Raw genomic sequence first — 25937 nt, 5'->3', positions numbered from 1 at the left:
GACCAGTGTGTTCTCCTGGCAGAACTCTATTAGCCTTTGCCCTGCTTCATTCTATACTCCAAGGCCAAATTTGCCTGTTACTCCAGGTGTTTCTTGACTTCCTACTTTTGCATTCCAGTTCCCTATAATGAAAAGGACATCTTTTGGGGGTGTTAGTTCTAGAAGATCTTGTAGGTCTTCATAGACCTGTTCAACTTAAGCTTCTTCAGCATTATTGGTTGGGGCATAGACTTGGATTACCATGATATTGAATGGTTTGCCTTGGAAATGAACAGAGATCATTCTGTCGTTTTGAGATTGCATCCAAGTACTGCATTTTGGGCTCGTTGTTGACCATGATGGCTACTCCATTTCTTCTAAGGGATTCCTGCCCACAGTAGTAGATATAATGGTCATCTGAGTTAAATTCACCCATTCCAGTCCATCTTAGTTCGCTGATTCCTAGAATGTCGATGTTCACTCTTGCCATCTCCTGTTTGACCACTTCCAATTTGCCTTGATTCATGGACCTAACATTCCAGGTTCCTATGCAATATTGCTCTTTACAGCATTTTGGACCTTGCTTCTATCACCAGTCCCATCCACAACTGGCTGTTGTTTTTGCTTTGGCTCCATCCCTTCATTCTTTCTGGAGTTATTTCTCTACTGATCTCCAGTAGCATATTGGGCACCTACTGACCTGGGGATTTCATCTTTCCGTGTCCTATCTTTTTGCCTTTTCATACTGTTCATGGGGTTCTCAAGGCAAGAATACTGAAGTGGTTTGCCATTCCCTTCTCCAGTGGACCACATTTTGTCAGACCTCTCCACCATGACCCATCCATCTTGGGTGGCCCCACACGGCATGGCTTAGTTTCATTGAGTTAAACAAGGCTGTGGTCCATGTGATCAGATTGGTTAGTTGTCTGTGATTGTGGTTTCAGTCTGTCTGCCCTCTGATGCCCTCTCTCAGCGCCTACCATCTTACTTGGGTTTCTCTTACCTTGGACGTGGATTCTCTCTTCATGGCTGCTCCAGCAAAGCGCAGCCACTGCTCCTTACATTGGACATGCAGTATCTCCTCTCAGCCACCGCCCCTGACCTTGGACGTGGGGTAGCTCCTCTCAGCCACCGCCCCTGACCTTGGACGTGGGGTAGCTCCTCTTGGCTGCCGCCCCTGACCTTGGACGTGGGGTAGCTCCTCTTGGCTGCTCCTGTGCTGGTGCAGCCACCACTCCTGTGCACAATGGAATATTACTCAGCCATAAAAAAAATGAAATAATGCCATTTGCAGGAACATGGATGCAGAAACATGCATGTAGAAATTATCATACTAAGTGGAGTAAGTCAGAAAGATAAAGATAAATACCATATGATATCACTTATATGTGGAATCTAAAGTATGACACAAATGAACCTATCTATGAAACAGAAACAGAATCATGGACGTAGACAACAGACTGGTGGTTGCCAAAGGGAGAGGGTAGAAGGATGCATTGGGAGTTTGGGACTAACAAATGCAAACTTCTAATTCATATAGAATGGGTATCCATATAGACTGGATAAATGACAAGGTCCTATTGTATAGCACAGAGAACTACATTCAGTACCTTGTGATAAACCATATTGGAAAAGAATATGTAAAAGAGAATATGTATATGCACACATATATATGTTGGTATGTATGTGTAGCAGAATCATTTTGTAGTACAACAGCAATTAACACAACATTGTAAATCAACTATACTTCAATTAAAATTTTTTTTAATTTTTAAAAAAGACAGAAAAAAATAAAGCAGTAATGTTCTATTTTCAAGAGTGCTGCTGTAATTTAAACACTAAAACTTGATTTCCACAGAACCTATCCTTCACTGGAAACTTGGGACTATGATGAATAAAAGAACAATCCAGCGATTATATCCACATGTGGTAGATCTCAAAACGACAAAGTGTCCCTGTGCCAATGATGTGGCATTACTTGGCTTTGTTATGAACACAACATTTAATGGTGAGTTTGTGACTTCATTCAGAATTGGGGATGGCATTTTGTATTATATGACAGTTATGTTTAATTGGCAGTACAAGTTAAACATGAAGGCATAATGGAGTGAAAAAGTTTCCTAAAAATACCTAAGGACTTTGTCATTTTCCCTTGTCTGCTTGCTAGTGTGATAAACTTTTTATTTGTGACATTTTGCCATGTTACTACTAACTTTAATGTCTCTCCAAATTTCCTTGATACTCTGGTGATTTATGTTTGGAAATACCCACTGCTTCTGTACAGCAGAGGATAAAAAGGTTTATCAGAAAGTGAAATCACTCAGTCCTGTCTGACTCTTTGTGCCTACCAGGATCCTCCATCCATGGAATTTTCCGGGCAAGAATACTGGAGTGGGTTGCCATTTCCTTCTCCAGGGTATCTTCCCAACCCAGAGATCAAATCCGAGTCTCCCTCATTGCAGGCAGATGCTTTACCGTCTGAGCCACCAGGGAAGCCCCGCTTGATACTCTGTCCTCCATTAATATATTCTTTCTTCCCAGAGATAATTCATTGCAGTTCTAATCCCTCTTCTATTCCTGCCACACGTAAATAGGTTAAGTTGTTCTGAGGTATCACATTATTTTGCTATGTGTTTTTCTATTATTATTATAATTAATAGCATCCTACACATTTCAGTTACTAATTGTCTTATTCTAGATTGTTTTTCTTAGGTCATTGATGACTTCAGTGACCCCAAATCTGATATTTCTAAAGGAAAAAAAATAAAAGAACTAAAAGATAGGAAACAAATTTTATTTCCCATAGATTATATGTGTATCTATATAAAAATCCAAAAGAATCAACAGACAAACTATCAGAACAAGTAGTATGGGAATGCTATGGACTTGACAAACAGCAGTATATAAAAACCACTCCACTAAAGAGTAATTAAAGATTATAAATTTAAAACTCCTATTCAGAAAGTGATAAAACCTAATAGGGACCTAGAAATAAACCAAAAAAGACTTGCAAGGCTTGTGTAGAAATTATAAAATTCTAATGAAGGCTATAAAAAGAGACTAAAAAAGATTTTATGTAAAAATGTTAGTTCTCTCAAAATTTATCAATCAATTCAATACAAATCCAAGAAAAATTACAGCTGTATTTTTGTGTATATGGAAATTGATAAGCCAATTCCAAAATTCATGTGGGAGACTAAAGCAACATGACTAACAAACATGATTTTAAAGAATAAAACAACACAATAGGTTGCCCTACCATGATAAAGTAATAGATTCAAGTAATATACACTGGTATAGGGATATATAGATAGCCTTGCCCCAAATTTCTTTGAATTCCAATGTCTTGCAGTCTTAATTATCCTAGCTCCAGCCTGCTTGTGCAGAATTAGTTCAGTGAGAAACTGTGTCTCATTTTCCTCTCTCTCAACCAGATGGAAACTCAACTCCTTTTCTAGCTTTGTTCCATGGATGCAAGGCCAGGGCCCCCTCCTCTTTTGTCTGTCCAAACCTGCCATACTTTTGTGAGACACAGGAGAGAAACCAGTCTCTGCATCCTGCCACACCCCTGAGAATCATAGGAGAGAAGGCATGTCTCAGTTCCTCAGGGTCTCACTCACTCGATCACTTCAACATCTCAAGAAAAGAAAGTTTTGGAAACCTGTTTTTAGATGAACCCACTTTTTCCCTCAGCTGGCCACTGGTATGCTGAAGCAGAAAATAAGTTCCCACAGTATCAGGCTGCCACTGACCATTCCTTCGTGAGGCTTTGGTTCATCTGCCCTCCCCACACCAATGATGCTTCATCCCAAATGGAGTCAATGGTGAGAACAGGAATCCAGGAGCCTCATATGGTCCATATGTTCCAGTCTGGACTTAAAACCCATCTTCTTCCTCTATGACTCTCCTAATACATCCATCATGCCTCTCACCCCAGTTTTATGTCACTATAGAAATCTAAGCCTCCAGGTCACTTAACGATTATTCTATACCACATACTATTCTGAATTTCCTTTAATTTCACCCAAACAACATTCAGAAAACTAAGATCGTGGCATCTAGTCCCATCACTTCATGGCAAATAGATGGGGTAACAATGGAAACAGTGACAGGCTTTATTCTGGGGGGCTCCAAAATCACTGCAGATGGTGACTGCAGCCATGAAATTAAAAAGACGTTATGATCAAACTAGACAGCATATTAAAAAGCAGAGACACTACTTTGCCAACAAAGGTCTGTCTAGTCAAAGCTATGGTTTTTCCAGTAGTCATGTATGGATGTGAGAGTTGGACCATAAAGAGCTGAGCGCTGAAGAATTGATACTTTTGAACTATGGTATTGGAGAAGACTCTTGAGAGTCCCTTGGACTGTCAGGAGATCCAACCAGTCAATCCTAAAGGAGATCAGTCCTGAATATTCATTGAAAGGACTGATGCTGAAGCTGAAGCTTCAATACTTTGGCCACCTGATGTGAAGAACTGACTCATTAGAAAAGTCCCTGATGCTGGGAAAGATTGAAGGCAGGAGGAGAAGGAGATGACAGAGGATGAGACGGTTGGATGGCATCACTGACTCAATGGACATGAGTTTAAGTAAACTCCAGGAGCTGGCGATAGACAGGGAGACCTGGCATGCTGCAGTCATTGGGGTTGCAAAGAGTTGGACACAACTGAGCGACTGAACTGAACTGAAACTTCTGTCCATCTCCATTCACCCAAATCCATTCATTGGAATATGTGATCTGTTATCAGTAAATTCCCCCATACTACTAATCTTTTCTCTGAATGGTCTCCTCAGTTGCTGTAAAGAGTAATCTGGCCAATCCCAGTTATCATTCTTTTCCCTGTAGCCATCTCGTGTGGCACATGTTTGAGTCTCAAGGGTCATTGTTCTTATTCCTTAAGAGCTACTTCTTAATAATTAACTCCTGTCTTCTCCTTGAAAATGTTCAGTCCCTTTGAATTCAGATTTTACTCCCTCTAACTCTTCTTGACTGCCAGTCTATGACAACCTTCCCATCACTCACTTTCATTGATGAGTTTAGCATCTGGACCCCTGACTTTCTCTCCACCTTATTTTTGTTACCATTTTTGGTGATTTCATCACCCATATGGACCAATGCTTTCAAGGCCTGTTCTTCCCCAGTGATCTTTCCCCCATCTTACTTCTGTGGCCATTTTCTTGACCTTGCTGTCTCTGATATTGTTATTGCCTCCAAAATCTCCACTATAATCATCTCATGCTCTGCCCACTACCTTCTATACTTTCAGCCTACCCTAGTATTCACAGTCTGACATTTCTTGGATTTCTTGGAGACATCAATATGTTTTCTCCGCCACTTTTTTTCACTACTCAACATCCTTACTTTTTCACCATAATTTTAATTGTCTCTCTTTATAAACACTTCTGTAACTTCTTTGCCCTTCTCTTTCTTCCTTGCCTGCATAATCCCAACTGTCATTAAAACCACCTCTACTCCATTGGCAGAGCAGAATATTACAAGACAAAAGTTGCACACCAGTCTGTCTTTAAATTTCCACCAGCTGGTCTCACCATAAATTCATGATTGCAAGTCTCAAGTGGGTACTCAGAATGACCCAGAAATCCCACATCTCTTCCTTGGGATGTTTATTTTCCCATTCTGCAGAGTGACCTGGTCACACCTCTTCCCACTCCTCAAATGCTGTGCCTCATCTCCTTTCCCTCTCTGCTCTCAGCTGTGCCTTTATTACTTGACGTAGAAGGTCAAGACTGATCACAAGACATTCCATCATTGCTTCTGCACTCACCTGCCACCTTACCTGCCTTAGTACTTGCATGCTTTGCCTTCTTACCTGTTGCATTGTGAGAAATGTCTCTGCTGTGCTGAAGGCTGCTCATCACCCCTTGTGTCCTGCATCCCATTCTCTCCAATCATCTGGAGAACCTTGCTCCTGCATCTGTCCTGCAGTTCTCACCTTTCTCTCATACATCATCATTCTGTCCCTCCTCACTGGATTAGATGCATCAGTATACAGACATACCCTAATATCCTCCATCTTAGCCAGAATCTTCATTTATGTCACTTTACCACAATCCCTCATCCCTCTGTTCCCCTTCAAACAAAACGATTGGAAGAATTTATTGTAGATGGCATTACATTTTCCACCTTCCTATTTTATCTTCATTTCCCTGCAAATCAGGTTGTTCCTACCATTGTTCTGAAACAATTCATTCTAAGGTCACCCATGATCTCCATGTTGCCAATTCCAACAGTCAATTCTTTATCCTCATTTTACTCTCCCTCCCAGCAGAATTTGACACAGTTAACTGCTTTACTTCTCAACAGAACACTTTATTCTTTTGGCTTCCTTACACCACCTATAGTTACATTTATCTTGCCTCATTGGTCAATCCTTAGTTTTCTAAACCAGCTCATTTGTTATGACCCCTAACATGTCAATGAAATAAGGCTTTGTCCTCAACTCTACCAGATCCTCTCCGAGAAATGTAATCTAGTCCTTTGATAATAATGCCACTGTCAGGCTGATGATCCCTGAATTTGTATTTCTGGTGCTGACCACTTCCTTGAGACCAAACTCCCACACTTAATTGTCTGTTTTCCACTTCCTGTTGATATCTAATGAGCATCTCTGATATAACAAAGCTAAGCCAAAACTCTTGATTCATCTCCCTTTAAAATCTGTTCCTCTCTAGTACTTTTCATCCTAATGTATATCCAATTACTCAAATAATAAATTTAGCATAGACTCTTTTCTATTCTTACTCTGATGACATTCCAGGATGAGGCCACATCCAGTGTCTATCCTCAACACAACCACTTCTCTCCTCTGGTAAAATCTTAGGCCAAGATAACAATGGTTTTCCATGAGACTAATTCACAGCCTCTTAAGTGGTCTCCCTGTTTCTAACCCTAGTACAACCCACCATCCAAACAGTCACCACAATGATCTCAAGTGTAAAACAAATCACACTACTTTCTGGCTTCAAACATTCCAGTGGCTTCCCTTTGCCCATTAGAATACAATCCAAAATCATTGCAATGGTCTATATCAGCTTCTGTAACCCTGAGATACAATTATGGCCAGTTTGTCACAGAGAATAGCCTGTAACTTAATTTCAGTCTAAAATATCAACCAGAATAAGCTTTTATTTTACTACTTACCTCTCTATTAAATATTTCTAGACTTTGCCAGAGACTGGTCATGTGATATGCTTAGCTTTTGCCTTAGAAAAGCAAAGCCTGTCTTTAGCTTTCCACTTTCTGGAAAAGTGGATAATGATAGCATTTTCTTCTATATCTTTCCCTACACAGAAAAGATCTAGGAGTTAAAACATACACTTCACAATCTGAGTGATCTTGCATTCATCTTTTAGAAACAAAGCATATGCATTAGATTATTAACTCTCTTCAGGCTCCCTCTACCACCCGCATAGTTATACGCGTGTTGACTAGACTTCATATTAATGTTCCACATTTAAAACACAAAAGACGCTGAACTTTCCTACTATGGCCAAGGAAAGGTAAGATCAAGGAACAAAGTGGTTTCGGTATTTGCAACATGTTCAGTCTCTTTTTAATAAGTTCTCAAAGTTTGAATGAAGTAAAGTGTTAGTTGCTCAGTCATGTCTGACTCTTTGCGACCCTGTGGCCTGCAGCCCACCCTGCTCCTCTGTCCATGGAATTCTCCAGGCAAGAATACTAGTGAAAGTGAAAGTCACTCAGTCGTGTCTGACTTTTTGCAACCCCACGGGCTGTATAGTCCATGGAATTCTCCAGGCCAGAATACTGGAGTGGGTAGCTTTTCCCTTTTCTCTAAGGGAAAGAATACTAGAGTAGGTAGCCATTCCCTTCCCAACCCAGTGATTGAACCGGGGTTTCCTGCATTACAGGCAGATTCTTTACCATCTGAGCCACAAATAGATTCTCTTATTAACAATTTACTCTATTTTAAAAATCACAATAAAGCAAATCACTTTCAAAAAATAAAGTAAATCAAACACAATTTCTTCCCTCTTGAGTTTTGCATTTTAATCTTTTTCTTTGGAATTTTTGTATTGTTCACTATAATTGTATTCTTGAAATAGGAACATATTTTTGCTTAGAAGGATATTGTCAGGAAGGAAAAGTTCTTCCTGTATCCTCATAGGTTATGCCTGGGGGCCTCCAAATTAACCAAGACATTAGCAGGAGAAAAGGCATGTACTTTTTATTAATATTTATAATCATGGGAGTTCCCAGAAGAGAAATGAAACTCAAAGAGTAAACTTGGAGGCTTACATACCATCTTAACAAAGGAAAGGAGTCTAGACCTCAAGGGACAAGAAATTATGAAGTGATGAGGAAATTTGTGGGTGGACTAATGGAAGATAAGACTTAGTGAAGTCTGTTTATGCAGACTCATTTTGGAATCATCTCCCTGTCTCTGGTGAGATTGCTCTCTTCTCTTCCTGGTTTTATGGGCTTCCCTCATAGCTCAGTTAGTAAAGAATCTGCCTGCAATGCAGGAGACCCTGGTTCGATCCCTGGGTTGGGAAGATCCGCTGCAGAAGGGATAGGCTACCCACTCCAGGATTCTTGGGCTTCCCTGGTAGCTCAGCTGGTAAAGAATCCACCTGCAGTGTGGGAGACCTGGGTTCAATCCCTGTGTTGGGAAGATCCCCTGAAGAAGACTACTACCCACTCCAGTATTCTGGCTTGGAGAATTCCATGGACTGTATATTCCATGGGGTCATGAAGAGTCAGACACTACTGAGCAACTTTCACTTTCACTTCCTGCTACAGGCGAAGTGGTTAGAAAATGCCCTGCTTTTTAGCAGGAAAAGGGAGGCAGAGAACTCTTCCTGCATCTCTTGATTCTCAGCTGCTCTCCAGCTCAAAACCGTGATGCCAAAGTGGCATATTTTAGGGATGACATATTCTGATCTCCTTCAATATAAAACAAAATCCTTAATAATTTGATGGCGGCTACACTCCTGTGGTATAACCCAAGTTACTTTATCTTGGGGAAGTGACACTCAAACTTCACTTTGGGGGGTTGGGGCAAGGGTGGAGCATAGGCTGGAAGGTGGGGCAGATGCAGGCTCTCCTTCCTAAAACCTAGCACCTTAGGAGTCAGTTACTCGCTTTGCAGTTATTTTACCTTAATTTCCCTTTTCTCTCATGGTAGGTGTTTACATAGGCCTCAGCTTTTCTGGATTTTGGGATTATGATGATACCCAATGGTACAACCTGACAGATATGATCTATTCCCAAGTTGGAGAAGGTAATTCCTCTAACAGTGACTTCATCTTCAACATTTTCCTTTGCATCAACATTTGATGAATATTTATTTATAAAATGTCTTTGCTTTGCTGAAAACATCACTTTTCCCTTATCTTTTAACCCATTATATGATTTCTTCCTTTAGAACACAAACAGCTCTCAGTGGTGGATATGGTTTTAACAAATCATTTTTTAGTTATCCTTACCTCTTTGGGTCTTTTTATAAGTGGAGATCTTCGTTATCCATCATCCTCTGTCTTAATGGTAGGTGAATTGCTCTGTAACTAGAAGTTAACCTTAAATATCTTATGTGATATAAAGTAGAAATATTGGATACTTGAGTTATGAGTGGTATATCTTAAAATTGAAATGTAAAAGCATAATATCATGACTTTTTCCTTTGCCTTATAGTGTTGAATATATCATTTGGAAATGGTGCTAGTTTTGTTTCTATACAAATTTATGGGAAGTTTCACATACATACATGTAGAAAACATATGTGGTGTAATTTAAACTGCTATGTTTTATCATGCCTTCTGATTGCAAACAAAAATTTAAATTCCTTCTTTTCTTTCTTCTAGCTTTCAAGGGCAGACTTTTGCGGTTTCGAAAGGGTAAGAAACTTTCCATTTCCAAGGGTTTATTAGAAGATATGCATTTCCTTGGTGACCTAAGAGATGAAGTGCAAGACAAGAATTCATAATATAGATGATACCTGACACTGCAATATTATTTACAGTTTGAACTTAAAAATGTGTTTCCACTAACCATTAAGCAATGATCTCTTGTTCTGTTTCAAAGGAGGAAATGCACTCTTTGTTTTAGAGGCAGCCCTTACCCCTTCTTTATATGTTCTGTGCAGGATTGCTGTGGCTATTCAAAGTGTTCTGCACAAGAGCACGCAGTTGAAAAGATGGGCAGTCCAGTGATTCGGCAGTCCTGTGGTTAAGACTTCACCTTCCAATTCAGTGGACATGGGTTCAATCCACGGTTGGGGAGCTAAGATCCCACATGCCTCAGGGCCAAAAAAGCAAAATATAGAACAGAAACAGTATTGTGACAGATTTAATAAAGACTTTTTAAAAAATGGTCCACATCAAAAAAAAAAATCTTAAAAAAAAAAAAAAAACAAGTAAAGAAAAGATAGTGAGAGATGAAATCTGGCTTAACACTTGACTCCTCAGTCTGCCTGCTCCTGACCCTCATGTGAGTCTGTGTCTACCGAGAAAGGGGCACTCCTTCTAATATGATACAAGCAACCACATAAACTCTGATTTTGACTTTTCGGGGTGTGATTTTGTTCCATCAATTATCTCCCCTCTCTGTTGTGAGGTCAGGTTTTGAGATTCAACTAAGTCATTGCCTCCTTGCCATCAACATATAAGCACAACAAAATTATGAGTATTTGTAGCCTTTTGCCATGTCCCCTCCCATATAGGCCTGAGGGCACAGATGTACATGGGCACACACATGCACATTCACTCACACCGACTAAAGGAAAGAGGCACTTACTTCTCAGGAAAGAAAAGGAACTGACTTCTTGCTTCACTGATTCCAAGAAACGTGAAGCTGAGAACTGGGAAGATCCGACAGGCAAAACTGATTTCCATTACAAAGAGCAAGGAGGAGAACTGTCAAGGACAGAATTCCAAACTGAGAAAAACTCTATCACTCAAGAGTGAGGGTGAAGAAAAGAAAGTTTCACAGATGAGGCATCAGGAGAGTTTATCGTCCAGAGATTCCCATGAAGAAGTGGGATGCCAGAAATAACGGTGGAACTAGAAATGTGAAACTTATCTGTGCTTTTCACCAGACCTGAGCCCACCCTTCTGTGTTTTTATAGCTGCATATATTCCATTGTGTGAACTTAACCAGAGTTTACTTAACCAGTCTCCTACGAGTGGATACTTGAGTCGTTTTTCTAATCTTTTGCTTTTATGTTACAAACAGTGCTTCCATTAATAATTTGTATCCAGAAAGTTTGTACGTATCCAGCTATATCAGTACAATACATTCTTGGAACTTGGATGGACACATCAAGGAGTAAATGCTTGTACAATATTAAAAGACAATCACAGGTTGCCCTATTTTTACTATTTATAAGGATATTAAAATAAATCCTCTTGAGCTGAAATATTTCAGCAAAAACTCAGGGACTTCTGGTAATGATGAGAGAGAGGAGAATTACAAGTGTTCCAAAGATAGTGAGGTCAGGCGGCAGGGCAAAATGCAGGGGAAAGTGAACTTATTCTTAAAGGTATAGGGATTTACCTTTAGGAAAGGCCTCTTCTATAATGATTGAAGAAAGGACAGTAAGAATGGGATGTGTGTGGCTATCCAGCCAAGAATTTGAAGGAGTTAATACTTAGTGACTTATTCATGCCCTTATTCATCCATTCAACAGAAGTTTGTTGAGCCAGGCTTGTTTAGACAAAGACATACAAGATAAAGTCCTGACTCTCCTGTAGTTGTCCATTCTCCTGAAGCAGCTAGACCATGAACAAGTACACAAACATATGCAGACTGTGGAGAGTAAAAAGGGCTTATTCAAATTAAAGCAGGAAAGAGAAACAGAGAGTGAAGAGAAGATAATATTGTATTCTAAGCCAGGTGATTATAGCAGGCCTCTCCAAGGAGGTGAAATTGAAGCAGAAATTCAAATGATTTGAAGGAATGATTTTGCCAAAATATGTCTAGACAGTGGTGCAAAGGCCCTCAATTGGGAACTTGACATGAGGCAAAATCTGCCAAAATCTGGTTAGTGGAAATAGCAGGCCTCTGGCGTCACTTCTTCAAGGCTAAAATCCAAGCTCTTGAGAGACTTACAGAGTCCTTCATAGTCATAGCCTCTCGTGCCTTCCTCAGCCTTGTTGTGCCTGCTCCTCCCCCCAAGCAGCCCTTTCCAGGCACAGCAAACACACCCTGAAATGAGCCATCATTTCTTACACTTTGAATCAGTTGGACAAGACATTTCATCTCCTTAGGGTGCATTCCCTCCCCTTCCCTTTCATTTCACTTAGAGCAAGGATCCCCAACCTTTTTGGCACCAGGGACCGGTTTCACAGAAGACAATTTTTCCACAGACCAGAGTGAGGGAGGATGGTTTTGGAATGATTCAAGCATGTTACATTTATTGTGCAATTTATTTCTATTATTATTACATTAACTCCACCACAGATCATCAAGCATTAGATCCTGGAGTTTAGGGACCCATGACTCAGAGAGTTCCTACCGCTTCTTCAATAACCCCTCTGTGACTACCGAGGGTGCCTTTCCTGTACAGTCTCAATGCTATCACCACTAATGGCTATCATTTGTCACCCTATTTTGTCTGTTGAGCCCTCTGACTTGCCTCACCAGATTTTAGGTTTCATGTCAAGAACTACCTTATTTACTGGCGTATGCTAATAAGTTACCACCCTGTCTTGCACATAGGTCAATTCAAATAAATATTTGCAGAATCCATGAGTGAATAAATGAAGACAGACAGGAGTCCAGTCTTGTAGGAGGTTAGTAGCCATGCAGCATGGAACTTTGGACAGTCACATACCTTTCTGGCCTCAATTTCTTCATCTTAAAATGTTCATAACATTATCTACCCCTTAGAGTTGAAGTGATTAAATAGCATTATATTAAAACTTGGCCTGGTTCATGAATCAAAGTAGAAACTTAAACAAACAAACAAAAACTATATTTTCTCTCCAAACAGATAGTCAGAACATTTTGAAAGCAAATGACAGAAACCAACTAAATCTGATTTTAGCAAAGGAGATGCAGTTGTTGGCTCATGTGAGCAGGGAATTCAAGGAATGAAGATTCTGGCTTTCAGACATGACTGGATTTTGTGCCTAACAAGTGTCCATCAAACTCTTGTCTTCTCAGCATTTGAGTCTGCTTTCCTCTACATTAACCTCATTCTCAGTGGATTTGTTCCAATTGTCAGTAAGAACGGCCACCAAGTTTCCGTGCAAGCAATTTCGCAATCCCCGCAGGAATCAAATATCTCTTTCTGGTAGTTCCAAGTCTTAGGGCCGACTCATTAACCTGACTTGGATCGTGTGTTCATTCCTGACCCATCTTTGTGACTCTAAATCAGGCCTGAGGCATGAGCTCATCCTTGGAATAAAGTCAGCCTGTTCAGATTAAATTATCCCCAAGAATATTCACTGAAGTATTATCAGTTTTATTCCAGGTAGGGGGAAAAAAAGAAATCTAAAAAGCAAGAGAAAAAAAAAAGGAATCTCAGGACCCGGTAGAGATTCTATATTAATTGCCCATATATAGTCATGATAATTACAATATTCTAAAACATTAAAGATTTATATGAGAACTCAACAGGTTCATTTGATATAATGCCTTAGATTGAAATTCAAATAAATTATTGTGTATTCCATTTTAAAAGGCTTGTTTGTTTGTTTAGCAGTTTTATTAAGATATAATTCACATAGCATAATATTTACCCACTTATAGTGTACAATTCAATGACCTTTAGTATATTCACAGTTGTGCAACCATCACCACAGTCTATTCTAAAATATTTTAAAGGCTTTTATTGTACAGATTATGCAGATTTTATTATTGGTCTTTAAAAATGTAAGAAGGTCTTCCTTTTGTCTCAACAATAATTTGAGAGTCAGAGTCTTCCTATGTTAAGTGAAAAGAATTACAGAATCTAAATGATGAGAGTTACATTTCATTCTGTGGACAAAACTGAGGACATAAGCCCAGGACACAGCCTCTCAGATTGCTCTGAGAGACTGCTCCCAAGAGGGAAAGGGGAACCAGGACATATAAGGAGTTTTTGCAGCAAAGACCAGGTAGTTGGAACATCAAAAGTTTTCTTTAAAGAAAACCAGATATCTCAAGGAATTTAGTGCTTTTCTATGTATGGGAAGATGCAAGAGTCTGGGGTCCCTGAAATCATTCCTTTGATGTGCACCTCAGCTTTTTGGGACCGGTACCCTGTGCTTTCTCACCCTGAGTCTCCTCAGGGTGCATCTTTGGGGGCTGGCTGCAGTGACTGAGGGCCTGGCAGCAGGCAGGCAGCCCATCTGTCTCCATCCTGAGTTCACTCGGGGTTCACAGTCGTGGTTGTAGTGGTTGTAGTGGCTTGATGGCTGCAAATCCTTTGTTTACTGCAGGCAGGCAACATTTTTTCATAGATACCTATAAGAAAACCATCTCAAATTCTTGCATATAACTCATATCTAACATGTATAATCTTACCTTCTTGGAAGTTTCTCTCTTATGACCAATTTTTCAAAACCTGTATTTTTTTCTTATTGCTTTGTGCTGCTGTCAGGCTTCTGGGAAGACTCCTTAAACCAAGCTGCAGCTGAAGGAGAATAAAAGAAAGCATATGGCCTGTTTTAACTGTACTGAAAGATCAACATCTCCTGGGAGCCTCAGATAGACAATTCATAGATAGCAGCATCTTCATTAACATATGCTAATCAAGCAAAATTTTTTATTCCTTTTTTGTGCGTTGTTCAAAAACCATATTCTTGTTTCCTGCCCTCTTTCTATGACCTTTTATTTGTTGGCATACAGTTTTTCTCTTTTTATTTGCCTCACATTTCTGAACTATCTAACTTTTAAATTTTCTGTTTTTCTATCTTACATGTTAAGTCTATGTATTGTCTAAATGATACTTTTGTTTATTTATGTAGGTTGACTACATCAAAGGAAAACTGTGGTATAATGAAAGATGTTTTGCTAACAGAGAACACTTTGAAGGTGAATTTTAATAAGCTTTTCTCAATGTAGATAGCACATATAGATTAGATAAAATGAAATAAAAATAGAATTAAACATAAAGATAAATTTGTTTTGTATAAGTTAAGAGCCTAAAACTGGGCGGGGGGGGGGGGGGATTAATTTAAATATAAGGCAATAAGCATGCCCTGATGTAAATGCAAGAAAATTGTATTTGAGTATACTTAAGGATACATTTAAAAATATAGATGCTACTTATAATTTCTGTACCTTTATATTTTATAGTTGATTATGTTACTATCACCTTTGACAGAAACAGGACCTTAAGTGAGGTATGATATTCAATATTTTAAAAAGTAAGAAATCTTGCTGTGCATAATTTCATAGGTTGTTATTAATCTGAAGAATGGCAATTCTACAGGCTGAAAAGCTTAACAATCACTCTTTGCTCCCAGTGGTGCTTCTACTTGGGTTTAATGGTAATTATCTAACTGGAAAAGGAAAGGGCAATCCACTCCAGTATTCTTGCCTGGAGAATCCCATGGACGGAGGAGCCTGGTGGGCTACAGTCCATGGGGTCGCTAAGAGTGGGACATGACTAAGTGCCTTCACTTTCACTTTTCACTTTCCTGCATTGGAGAAGGAAATGGCAACCCACTCCAGTATTCTTGCCTGGAGAATCCCAGGGACAGAGGACCCTGCTGGGCTGCTGTCTATGGGGTCACACAGAGTCGGACATGACTGAAGCGACTTAGCAGCAGCAGCAATTATCTAGCAGTTCATGCCAGAAAGGGATGTTTGGCCATGTTTTCTGGACTCTCTTCCCCCAGAAGATAACAACACAATGGTCCATTGGTTTATTTGCCTATAGGAGCTAATGAGGACTTTTAGAGTTCAATAATGGCATTAACTTTTCCTTTCTCTTTTTGTAGGCAAACTCCTGTTTTTACAGTAAAGAACCATTTCTTGAATGGTTACCTTGCTTACCCCCTGTTCCAAAAGGAACCAAAACTATTCTTTCAACTGTGATAACAGTTCTTGTTGACCAAGAGCAAAGTTCTGCAGTCTACCTCTTCCATAACCAGGTAGGCCTTAAAGCCCAGAGGGGATTGCTCTTGACCCCACAGTAATGAAAATGTACCTGACCAAAACTTATTTCTAAGTTCTTGTTTTCTTTGGCAGTGTAAGTTGATAAAAATTGGCTACAGTGAAATTATTTATGATAATTAATATACTTTGATACCTTATGGGCTTCCCTGATAGCTCAGTTGGTAAAGAATCTGCCTGCAATGTGGGAGACCCCAGTTTGATTCCTGGGTCGGGAAGATCCACTGGAGAAGGGATAGGCTACCCACTCCAGTATTCTTAGACTTCCCTTGTGGCCTAGCTGGTAAAGAATTCGCCTGGAATGCAGGAGACCTGGGTTTGATCCCTGGGTTGGGAAAATCCCCTGGAGAAGGAAAAGGTTACCTACTCCAGTATTCTGGCGTAGAGAATTCCAGGGATGTCCATGGGGTCACAAAGTGTTGAACACAACTGAGTGACTTTCACTTTCACTTGATACCTTATAGATGTCTTGTCTCTGATTATCATTCAGTTTGATGAAAATACAAAATTCAATGCTGTTTGTATAATGATTCTGCTTTGCTTATTCTTCAGGGGAGTATAAACTGTATTTGGTCTGTATCTATTTAAGTTTCCATAAAATGGTTAGTTTAAATGAAGAAAAAGTGGAACAAGCCCTACCCACATGATTTTAGGGGATAAAAATTTTTCCTCTACCCTTGACTCTTTGCAACCCTGTGGACTGTAGCCTACCAGGCTCCTCCATCCATGGAATTTTCCAGGCAAGAATACTAGAGTGGGTTGCCATTTCCTTCTCCAGGGGATCTTCCCAACCCAGGGATCGAACCCAGGTCTCCCGCATGGCAGGCAGACGCTTTAACCTCTGAGTCACCAGGGAAGTCCACCCTCTAATTAGGGCCCTGCAAATTAAACTGATAAAAGACAGATTAATAAAAGAAAAGAATATAATTATTTATGCATGCAATGTACACACAATCACAGAAAACTAATCAAACTGATCACATGGACCACAGCCTTGTCTAACTCAGTGAAACTATGAGCCATGCTGTGTAGGGCCACACAAGACGGATGAGTCATGGTGGAGAGTTCTGACAAAATGTGGTCCACTGGAGAAGGAAATGGCAAGCCACTTCAGCATTCTTTCCTTGAGAACCCCATGAACAGTATGAAAAGGCAAAAAGATATGACACTGAAAAATGAACTTCCCAGGTCAGTAGGTGCCCAATATGCTACTGAAAAAGAGTGGAGAAATAACTCCAGAAAGAATGAAGAGAGAAAGCCAAAGTGAAAACAACACCCAGTTGTAGATGAAACTGGTGAAAGTCTGATGCTGAAGAACTATACAAAAAAAATCTTCTGACCCAGATAACCATGATGGCGTGATCACTCACCTAGAGCCAGGCATCTTGGAATGTGAAGTCAAGTGGGCCTTAGGAAGCATCACTACCAACAAAGCTACTGGAGGTGATGGAATTCCAGTTGAGCTATTTCAAATCTAAAAGATGATGCTGTGAAAGTGCTGCACCCAATATGCCGGCAAATTTTGAAAACTCAGCAGTGGCCACAGGACTGGAAAAGGTCAGTTTTCATTCCAATCCCAAAGATAGGCAATGCCAAAGATTTTTCAAACTACCACACAATTGCACTCATCTCACAAGCTAGCAAGGTAATCTTCAAAATTCTCCAAGCCAGGCTTCAACAGTACATGAACCGTGAACTTCCAGATGTTCAAGGTGGATTTAGAAAAGGCAGAAGAACCAGAGATCAAATCACCAACATCCACTGAATCATCAAAAAAGCAAGAGAGTTCCAGAAAAACATCTACTTTATTGACTACACCAAAGCCTTTGACTGTGTGGATCACAAGCATCTGTAGAAAATTCTTCAAGAGATGGGACTACCAGATCACCTTACCTGCCTCCAGAGAAATCCTTATGCAGATCAAGAAGCAACATTAGAACAGGACATGGAACAACAGACTGGTTCCAAATTGGGAAAGGAGTATGTCAAGGCTGTATATTGTCACCCTGCTTATTTAACTTATATGCAGAGTACATCACGTGAAATGCTCTGCTGGATGAAGCACAAGTTGGGATCAAGACTGCCAGGAGAAATATCAATAACCTCAGATATGCAGATGACACCACCCTTATGGCAGAAAGCAAAGAAGAACTAAAGAGTCTATTGATGAAAGTGAAAGAGGACAGTGAAAAAGTTGGCTTAAAACTCAACTTTCAAAAAATGAAGATCATGGCATCCAGTCCCATCACTTTATGGCAAATAGATGAGGAAATAATGGAAACAGTGACAGACTTTATTTTGGGGGGCTCCAAAATCACTGCAGATGGTGACTGCAGCCATGAAATTAAGATACTTGCTCCTTGGAAGAAAAGCTATGACCAACTTAGCATATTAAAAAGCAGAGACATTACTTTGCTGACAGAGGTCCGTCTAATCAAAGCTATGGTTTTTCCAGTAGTCATGTATTGGATGTGAGAGTTGGACTATAAAGAAACCTGAGCACCAAAGAATCAATGCTTTTGAACTGTGGTGTTGGAGAAGACTCTTGAGAGTCCCTTGGACTGCAAGGAGATCAAACCAGTCAATCCTAAAGGAAATCAAGACTGAAAATTCACTGGAAGGACTGAAGCTGAAACTACGATACTTTGGCCACCTGATGCGAAGAACTGACTCCTTGGACAAAACCGTGATGCTGGGAAAGATTGAAGGCAAGAGGAGAAAGGGACCCCAGAGGATGAGATGGTTGGATGGCATCATCGACTCAATGGACATGAGTTTGAGCAAGTTCTGGGAGTTGGTGATGGACAGGGTAGCCGGGCATGCTGCAATCCATGGGGGTTGCAAAGAGTCAGACACAATTGACTGTGAACTGAATGCACACACATGTGGGTGAAAGTCAGTGATGAATAACTCAAAAGGTAGTTAAATTTTGGAGGTTATATACCATCTTAATAGTTTAAGGAATTGAGTGAGAAAGATACTTAAAAGAAAGCAAGTGAAAAGATAATGGGTTTACAGGGGAACAAATAGGAGTTAAGAAAGTCCGTGATAATATTTGTTTGAACAAATTTGAGTGATTTTTCTGTCTCTTGTGGGCCTTAAAGCTCCCCTGAAGAAGGGATCTGGGGTAGGTTTTGTTCACATGCTGCATTCTGGGAGTAGATATCCTCTGAAGAAGGATTAATGGCAGCCTTATATCCCAGAAGGACTTGCCTCGTGGCTCAGATGGTAAAGCATCTGCCTACAATTCAGGAGACCTGGGTTCAATCCCTGGATCAGGAAGATCTCCTGGAGAAGGAAATGGCAACCCACTCCGGTACTCTTGCCTGGAAAATCCCATGGACAGAGGAGCCTGGTAGGCTACAGTCCATGGGGTCACAAAGAGTCAGACATGACTGAGTGACTTCACTTTTCACTTATATCCTAGATGTTGCTGCTTTTAGTCAGATAAGGGAAGAAATTTTTTTCCTGCATTTTTTGAATCTAAAATATCAGTATAAAATAAACTTTATACCAAAGTGTCATACCTTGGGGTTCATATTCTGATCCCCATCAGAATCATGATCTGACAGAACTATAGTGTGGCCTAGGTGTCCATATTTTAAAAAGTAATTTGACATTATGATTCTGGTGAATGGGCATTGGAGTCTGTCGAGTTCAGTAATGATTCTACAATAACCGCCCCCCCTTTGACATTTATTATAGAACCTTGGACAAATAATTTAATCCTCTTTACTTCATGTTCAATATCTACAAGATGGACCTATACAGTAGGGGGAGGCAGAGTAAAGAGATACCAATAGTTGCTAATCCTTTCAATTCTATGCTGTTAAAGGTTTTATCCCTATCTTAATCAAAATCCAAGTAACAAGAAGCTCTAAAAATTGTAACATATACTTAGTACTGTTGGTGGAAAGAAATCTTACAATTTGCTCCTTCTTTGTTTATCTGTTTCTAGAAAAATACCATTGTCTCTGTGAGGATCCTAAAACACAACAAACCAGACTTAATACAAAGATTTCCATTTTTCTCTTTTCCTTCATCATTCTCTTCTCCTGTTGGAATGATATTCCACCCACGAAGCCATTTTCTGTATGCTTACGGTAATCAGGTATGTATAGATTAAACTACACTCTAGTATAGATGTAAATTCTTCACTTACTCCATGCTGAGTGGTTATACATTAAGAATGGAGTTGTCTGATGGTCAGGGAGGTAGAAAGCCTAATGAGAGAATGAGAGGAAAGGAATTAGTGACAGTGAATACAAACAAATCTTTTGCAAAGTTTTGCTGAAAAGTGGAACAGGGAAATGTGACAGTATTTGAAAAAGGGAAGGTCAAAAGAGTTTTTTTTTAAGATAGAAGGAATTATGATGTGTGCTTCCAGGAATTATTTGGTAGAGAGGGAAAAATTAATGATGCAGGAAAGAGAGCAAACTGCTGGAGAGACATTTCTGAAGAGGTGAGAGGAGATAATCTATATGAACTAGTAAAGAGATTGATCTTAGCACAGACAATAGTAAGTGGAGGGAGGGAGGGTTTTGGGGTTCAAAAGCAGATAGGTGGGGAGCTATGGTAATGGAGGATGTGGGAATTTATCTTCTATTTTCTCACAAAAAAAATCAAAATTATTTATGAGTGATGATGGAGGAGAAATGTAGGGAGGAGGGGGTTTGAGGAAAGAGACAACAGAATTAAATAGTTGCCTAGGAGGATGGACAACCTAATTTTACACCTTAAGGAACTAAAGAAAGAAGAGCCACAAACTAAAAGCTAACAAACAGAAGGATATAATAAAGAATAGAGGAAAGATAAATGTAATAGGGAATAGAAAAAAAGCAGTTAAACTAAGACCTGGTTTATTGACAAAACTTAACTAGATAAACTAAGAAAAAGAAGATTCATCTAAAAATTGAAAGAGGGGATGTTGTGACTGATGCCGCAGAAACAAGGAGGATGTGAGAATATTGTGAATAGTTGTATGCTAACAAACTGGATAACCCAGAACAAATGGGTAAATTCCCAGAAACCTACAGCCTACTAATTCTTAAATCATGAAGAAATAGGAAATCTGAGCAGACCAATAACTAGGAAATTGAATCGGTAATCAAACCTCCCAACAAAGAAAAGTCCAAGGCCATATGGCTTCATTGGTGAATTGGTCCAAATGTTTAAAGAAGAATTAACACTAAACCTCTTCAAACTCTTACCAAAGGGAAGAAAAAAATGAAGAGGAATGAATATTTCCAAGGTCATTCTTTGAAACCACCATTAACCTATCAAAGCCAGACAAGAATACTACAAGAGAACTATAAATCAAATCCCTAGACAACATTGATACAAAAATTCTCAACAAAATACTTGGAAAATGAATTTGGCAATGGGATTAAAAAGATTATACATACTACGACCAAGTGGGATTTGTTCCTGTAACACAGAGATGGTTCAACATATGAAAATTGAACAATGTAATACACCACATTAACAGAACGAAGGGGGAAAACAATCACAACATAATCTCAGTTGATACAAAAGAGCATTTGATAAAATTCAACATACTTTCATGATGAAAACATGTAGTAGACTAGAAATAAAAGAAAACTACCTAAACATGGTGAAAACCATATACAAGAAACACACAATGAACGTTATACTCAACAGTGAAAGACTTATAGCTTTTCCTCTAAGATAAGGAATAAGGCACGGAAGCACACTCGCACCACTTCTATTCAATACAGTACTGGAAGTTCTGACCAGAGCTACTAGACAAGAAAAAGAAATTTTAAAGTATCTGCATATAAAAGGAAGAAGCAAAATTATCTGTGTTCACAGGTGATATGATCCTATATGTAGAAAACTCTGAAGATACTGCAAAAAACAAACAAACAAAAACCTTTTAGAATAGAGGAATTCAGCACAAAAGTCTCATCTTAATATGGGTAAGCACTCTCCTCTATATAGCAATTCATCCAACCCTTCATCCTTTTATGGACAAGGAGGACCCAGTTGAGAGATGATGAAATAACTTTGTTCTTTTATGCCTCTTTTATAAAACTGAAGATTGCCACATGCACTGTTGCACACTCTAGGAAGGGAATAGAGGGTTGACCAAGTAGGTAAGGAGTCATTACACTTGTGTGTGTGTGTGAGGGGGGATGAATGCATGATGGATGTGGGAGTATGGTTATGCTGAATGACTTTTCTTATGTAGGAAGATTAGGTAATTGCTGGCTGTTACATAATAGCTGTTCAGTGAGGTATTGTCTTTCTATTCCCTTAGGTATGGCTTTCAATTGATGGAGGCAACACCTTTGATTTAATAGCTGACTTTCATGATGATATCATAAAGAATACTTACCATAGTTTTTATACTTCAGATATTACTCTTGTTTCCCAAAGTGGAAAGGTTTACTTGACAAAAGCAGGTGAGGAATTCACTTTTATTGGTATAAGCACTACCTGTGAGCCAAGGGTTAGAAGATGTATTTTTAAATCTGCCATATTAATGAACTAATCCTAAGGTCTCAGACATATTAGGGGTTTTAGATGGACTTTTTAAAATGTTTTACAGTAATAAAAAATAAACGTAACAAAATTTAACATCTTAACCACTCTAAGTATATAGTTCAGTGTTATTGGATACGTGCTCAGTCACTTCACTTGTGCCCAATTCTTTGCAACCCTATGGACTTACCCCGCCAGGCTCCTCTGTCCATGGGATTCTCCAGGCAAGAATACTGGAGTGGGTTACAATGCCCTCCTCTAGGGGATCTTCCCGACCCAGGGATCGAACCTGCATCTCTTACATCTCTTGCATTGGCAGGCGGGTTCTTTACCACGAGCACCACCTGGGAAGCCCTCAGTGGTATTAAATACATGCAAATATTCTGCAACCATCACCAACATCCATCTCATTAACTCTCTTCATCTTAAAACTTTATACCTTTTAAAAATAAATCCCCACACCCCTCTTCCCCACAGCTTCTCACGACTACCATTCTATTTTCTGTTTCTATGATTTTGATTACTCTGGTGCCTCATATAAGCGGAATCATACAATATTTGTCCTTTTGTGACTAGATTATTTCACTTAGCATAATGGCCTTAAGATTCATACATATAATAGCTTGTATCAAGGCTTTCTTCATGATTAAGACTGAATAATAATTGTACCGTATAGATGACATTTAGCTTGTCCATTCATCCATCAGTGGACACTTTGGTTGCTTCCATGTTTATCTATTGCTAATAGTGTTGCTACGAACACAGGTATACAGATACATATTTAAGACTTGCTTTTATCTCTTTTGGGTATATACTCAGAAGTGGCATTGCTGAATCATATGATAATTCTACTTTTAATTTTTTGAGAATCTGCAATACTATTTTACACAGCACTGTACTATTTTACATTCTGACTTCCAGTGTAAAATGGTTCCTGTTTCTCCACAACATTGCCAACACTTGTTATTTTCTGGTCTTTTGATAGCAATAATCCTGCTGGATGTGAAGAGGTTGTTATTATTGTTGATCAATCACTAGTCAGGTCAACTATTGTGACCACATGGACTGTAGCACGCCAGGTTGCCAGTCCATCACCAACTCCTGGACCTTGCTAAAACTCATGTCCACTGAGTCAGTGATGCCATCCAACCATCTCATCCTCTGTTGCCCCCTTCTCCTCCTGCCTTCAATCTTTCCCAGCATCAGGGTCTTTTCCAATGAGTCGGTTCATCACATCAGGTGGCCAAATTATGGGAGCTTCAGCTTTAGCATCAGTCCTTCCAATGAACACTCAGGACTGATTTCCTTTAGGATTGAGTGGGTTAATTTCCTTGCTGTCCAAGGGACTCTCAAGAGTCTTCTCCAACACCACAGTTCAAAAGCATCAGTTCTTTGGCGCTCAACTTTCTTTATGGTCCAACTCTCACATCTGTACATGACTACTGAAAAAACCATAGCTTTGACTAGATGGACCTTTGTTGGCAAAGCAATGTCTCTGCTTTTTAGTATGCTGTCTAGGTTGGTCATAGCTTTTCTTCCAAGGAGCAAGTATCTTTTAATTTCATGGCTGTAGTATCATCTGCAGTGATTTTGGAGCCCCCCAAAACAAAGTCTGTCATGTTTCCGTTGTTTCCCCATCTATTTGCCATAAAGTGATGGGACCGGATACCATGATCTTAGTTTTCTGAGTGTTGAGTTTTAAGCCAGCTCTTCCACTCTCCTCTTTTACTTTCATCAAGAGGCTCTTTAGTTCTTCTTCACTTTCTGCCATAAGGGTGGTATCATCTGCATAACTGAAGTTATTAATATTTCTTCCCAGGATCTTGATTCCAGCTTGTGCTTCATCCAGCCCAGCATTTCACATGATGTACTCTGCATGTAAGTTAAATAAACAGGGTGACAATATATAGCTTTGTCGTACTCCTTTCCCAATTTTTTGAACCAGTCATTTGTTCCATGTCCGGTTCTAGCAGTTGCTTCTTGACTGACATACAGGTCTCTCAGGAGACAGATAATGTATCTGGCATTCCCATCTTTTTCAGAATTTTCCACAGTTTGTTGTGATCCACAGTCAAAGTCTTTAGTGGAGTCAATGAAGCTGAAATAGATGTTTTTCTGGAAGTATCTTGCTTTTTCTATGACCCAGTAAATGTTGGCAATTTGATCTCCGGTTCCTCTGCCTTTTCTAAATTCATCTTGTACATCTGGTAGTTCTCAGTTCACATGCTGTTGAAGCCTGGCTTGAAGGATTTGACCATAACCTTACTATGTGAAAGGAGAGCAACTATACGGTAGTTTGAACATTCTTTGACATTGTCATTCTTGGGGATTGGAATGAAAACTGACCTTTTCCAGTTCTGTGGCCACTACTGAGTTTTCCAAATTTGCTGACATATTGAATGCAGCACTTTAACAGCATTATCTTTTAGGATTTTAAATATTTCTGCTGAAATTCCATTATGCCCCACTAGCTTTGCTGTAGTAATACTTTCTCAGACCCACTTGACTTTGTACTCCAGGATGTCTGGCTCTAGGTGAGTGACCATACCATCACGATTATCCAGGTCTTTAAGGCCATTTTTGTATAGTTCTTCTATGTATTCTTGCCATCTCTTCTTAATATCTTCTGTTTCTGCTAGGTCCATACCATTTCTGTCCTTTATTGTGCCCATCCTTGCATGAAATGACCCCTCAATATCTCTAATTTTCTTGAAGAGATTTCTAGTCATTCCCATTGTATTGTTTTCCTCTATTATTTGCATTGCTCATTTAAGAAAACCTTCTTATCTCTACTTGCAGTTCTCTGGAACTCTGCATTTATTTGGTTTTATCTTTCCTTTTCTCCCTTGCCCTTCTCTTCTCTTCTCTTCCTGGCTCTTTGTAAAGCCTCTTCAGACGACCGCTTACCTTCTTGCATTTCTTTTCCTTTGGATGACTTTGGTCTCTGCCTCCTGTACAATGCTGTTGTTGTTGTTGTTCAGTAGCTCAGGGGTGTCCAGCTGTTTGTGACCCCAGGGACTGCAGCACGCCAGGCTTCCCTGTCCTTCACCAGCTCCTGGAGTTTACTCAAACTCATATTCATTGAGTTGGTGATGCCATCCAACCATCTCATCCTCTCTCATCCCTTCTCCTCCTGCCTTCAATCTTTCCCAGCATCAGGGTCTTTTCCAATGAGTCAGTTCTTCACATTAGGTGGCCAAAGTACTGAAGCTTCAGCCTCAGCATCAGTCCTTCCAGTGAATGTTCAGTCTTGATTTCCTTTAGGATTGACTGGTTTATCTGCTTGCTGCCCAAGGGATACTCAAGAGTCTTCTCCAACACCATAGTTCAAAAGCATCAATTCTTCAGTGCTCAGCTTTCTTTATAG

The 25937-nt window shown here is 39.6% G+C and overlaps 2 protein-coding genes across 2 annotated transcripts in view; one reads left to right on the top strand and one right to left on the bottom strand.

Moving 5' to 3' along the window:
- Positions 1–25937, top strand: part of CATSPERB (cation channel sperm associated auxiliary subunit beta) — a 114729-nt gene that overhangs the window by 34599 nt on the left and 54193 nt on the right. The window contains exons 6-14 of the mRNA XM_043921749.1: positions 1838–1987; positions 9150–9245; positions 9390–9508; positions 9826–9858; positions 14914–14980; positions 15245–15291; positions 15892–16056; positions 20025–20177; positions 22347–22491. Coding sequence (XP_043777684.1) covers positions 1838–1987; positions 9150–9245; positions 9390–9508; positions 9826–9858; positions 14914–14980; positions 15245–15291; positions 15892–16056; positions 20025–20177; positions 22347–22491 — 975 coding nt within the window. The remainder of the gene's footprint in view (positions 1–1837; positions 1988–9149; positions 9246–9389; positions 9509–9825; positions 9859–14913; positions 14981–15244; positions 15292–15891; positions 16057–20024; positions 20178–22346; positions 22492–25937) is intronic.
- LOC122706523 (translation initiation factor IF-2-like) overlaps positions 14489–25937 on the bottom strand; it is a 162386-nt gene continuing 150937 nt past the window's right edge. Inside the window, exon 2 of the mRNA XM_043921753.1 lies at positions 14489–14579. The gene's annotated coding sequence lies outside the window, so the exon portion shown is untranslated. The remainder of the gene's footprint in view (positions 14580–25937) is intronic.

Source organism: Cervus elaphus, chromosome 13, assembly GCF_910594005.1.
Source record: "Cervus elaphus chromosome 13, mCerEla1.1, whole genome shotgun sequence".
Classification (NCBI taxonomy): domain Eukaryota; kingdom Metazoa; phylum Chordata; class Mammalia; order Artiodactyla; family Cervidae; genus Cervus; species Cervus elaphus.
This window is presented reverse-complemented; position numbering and strand designations above follow the sequence as displayed.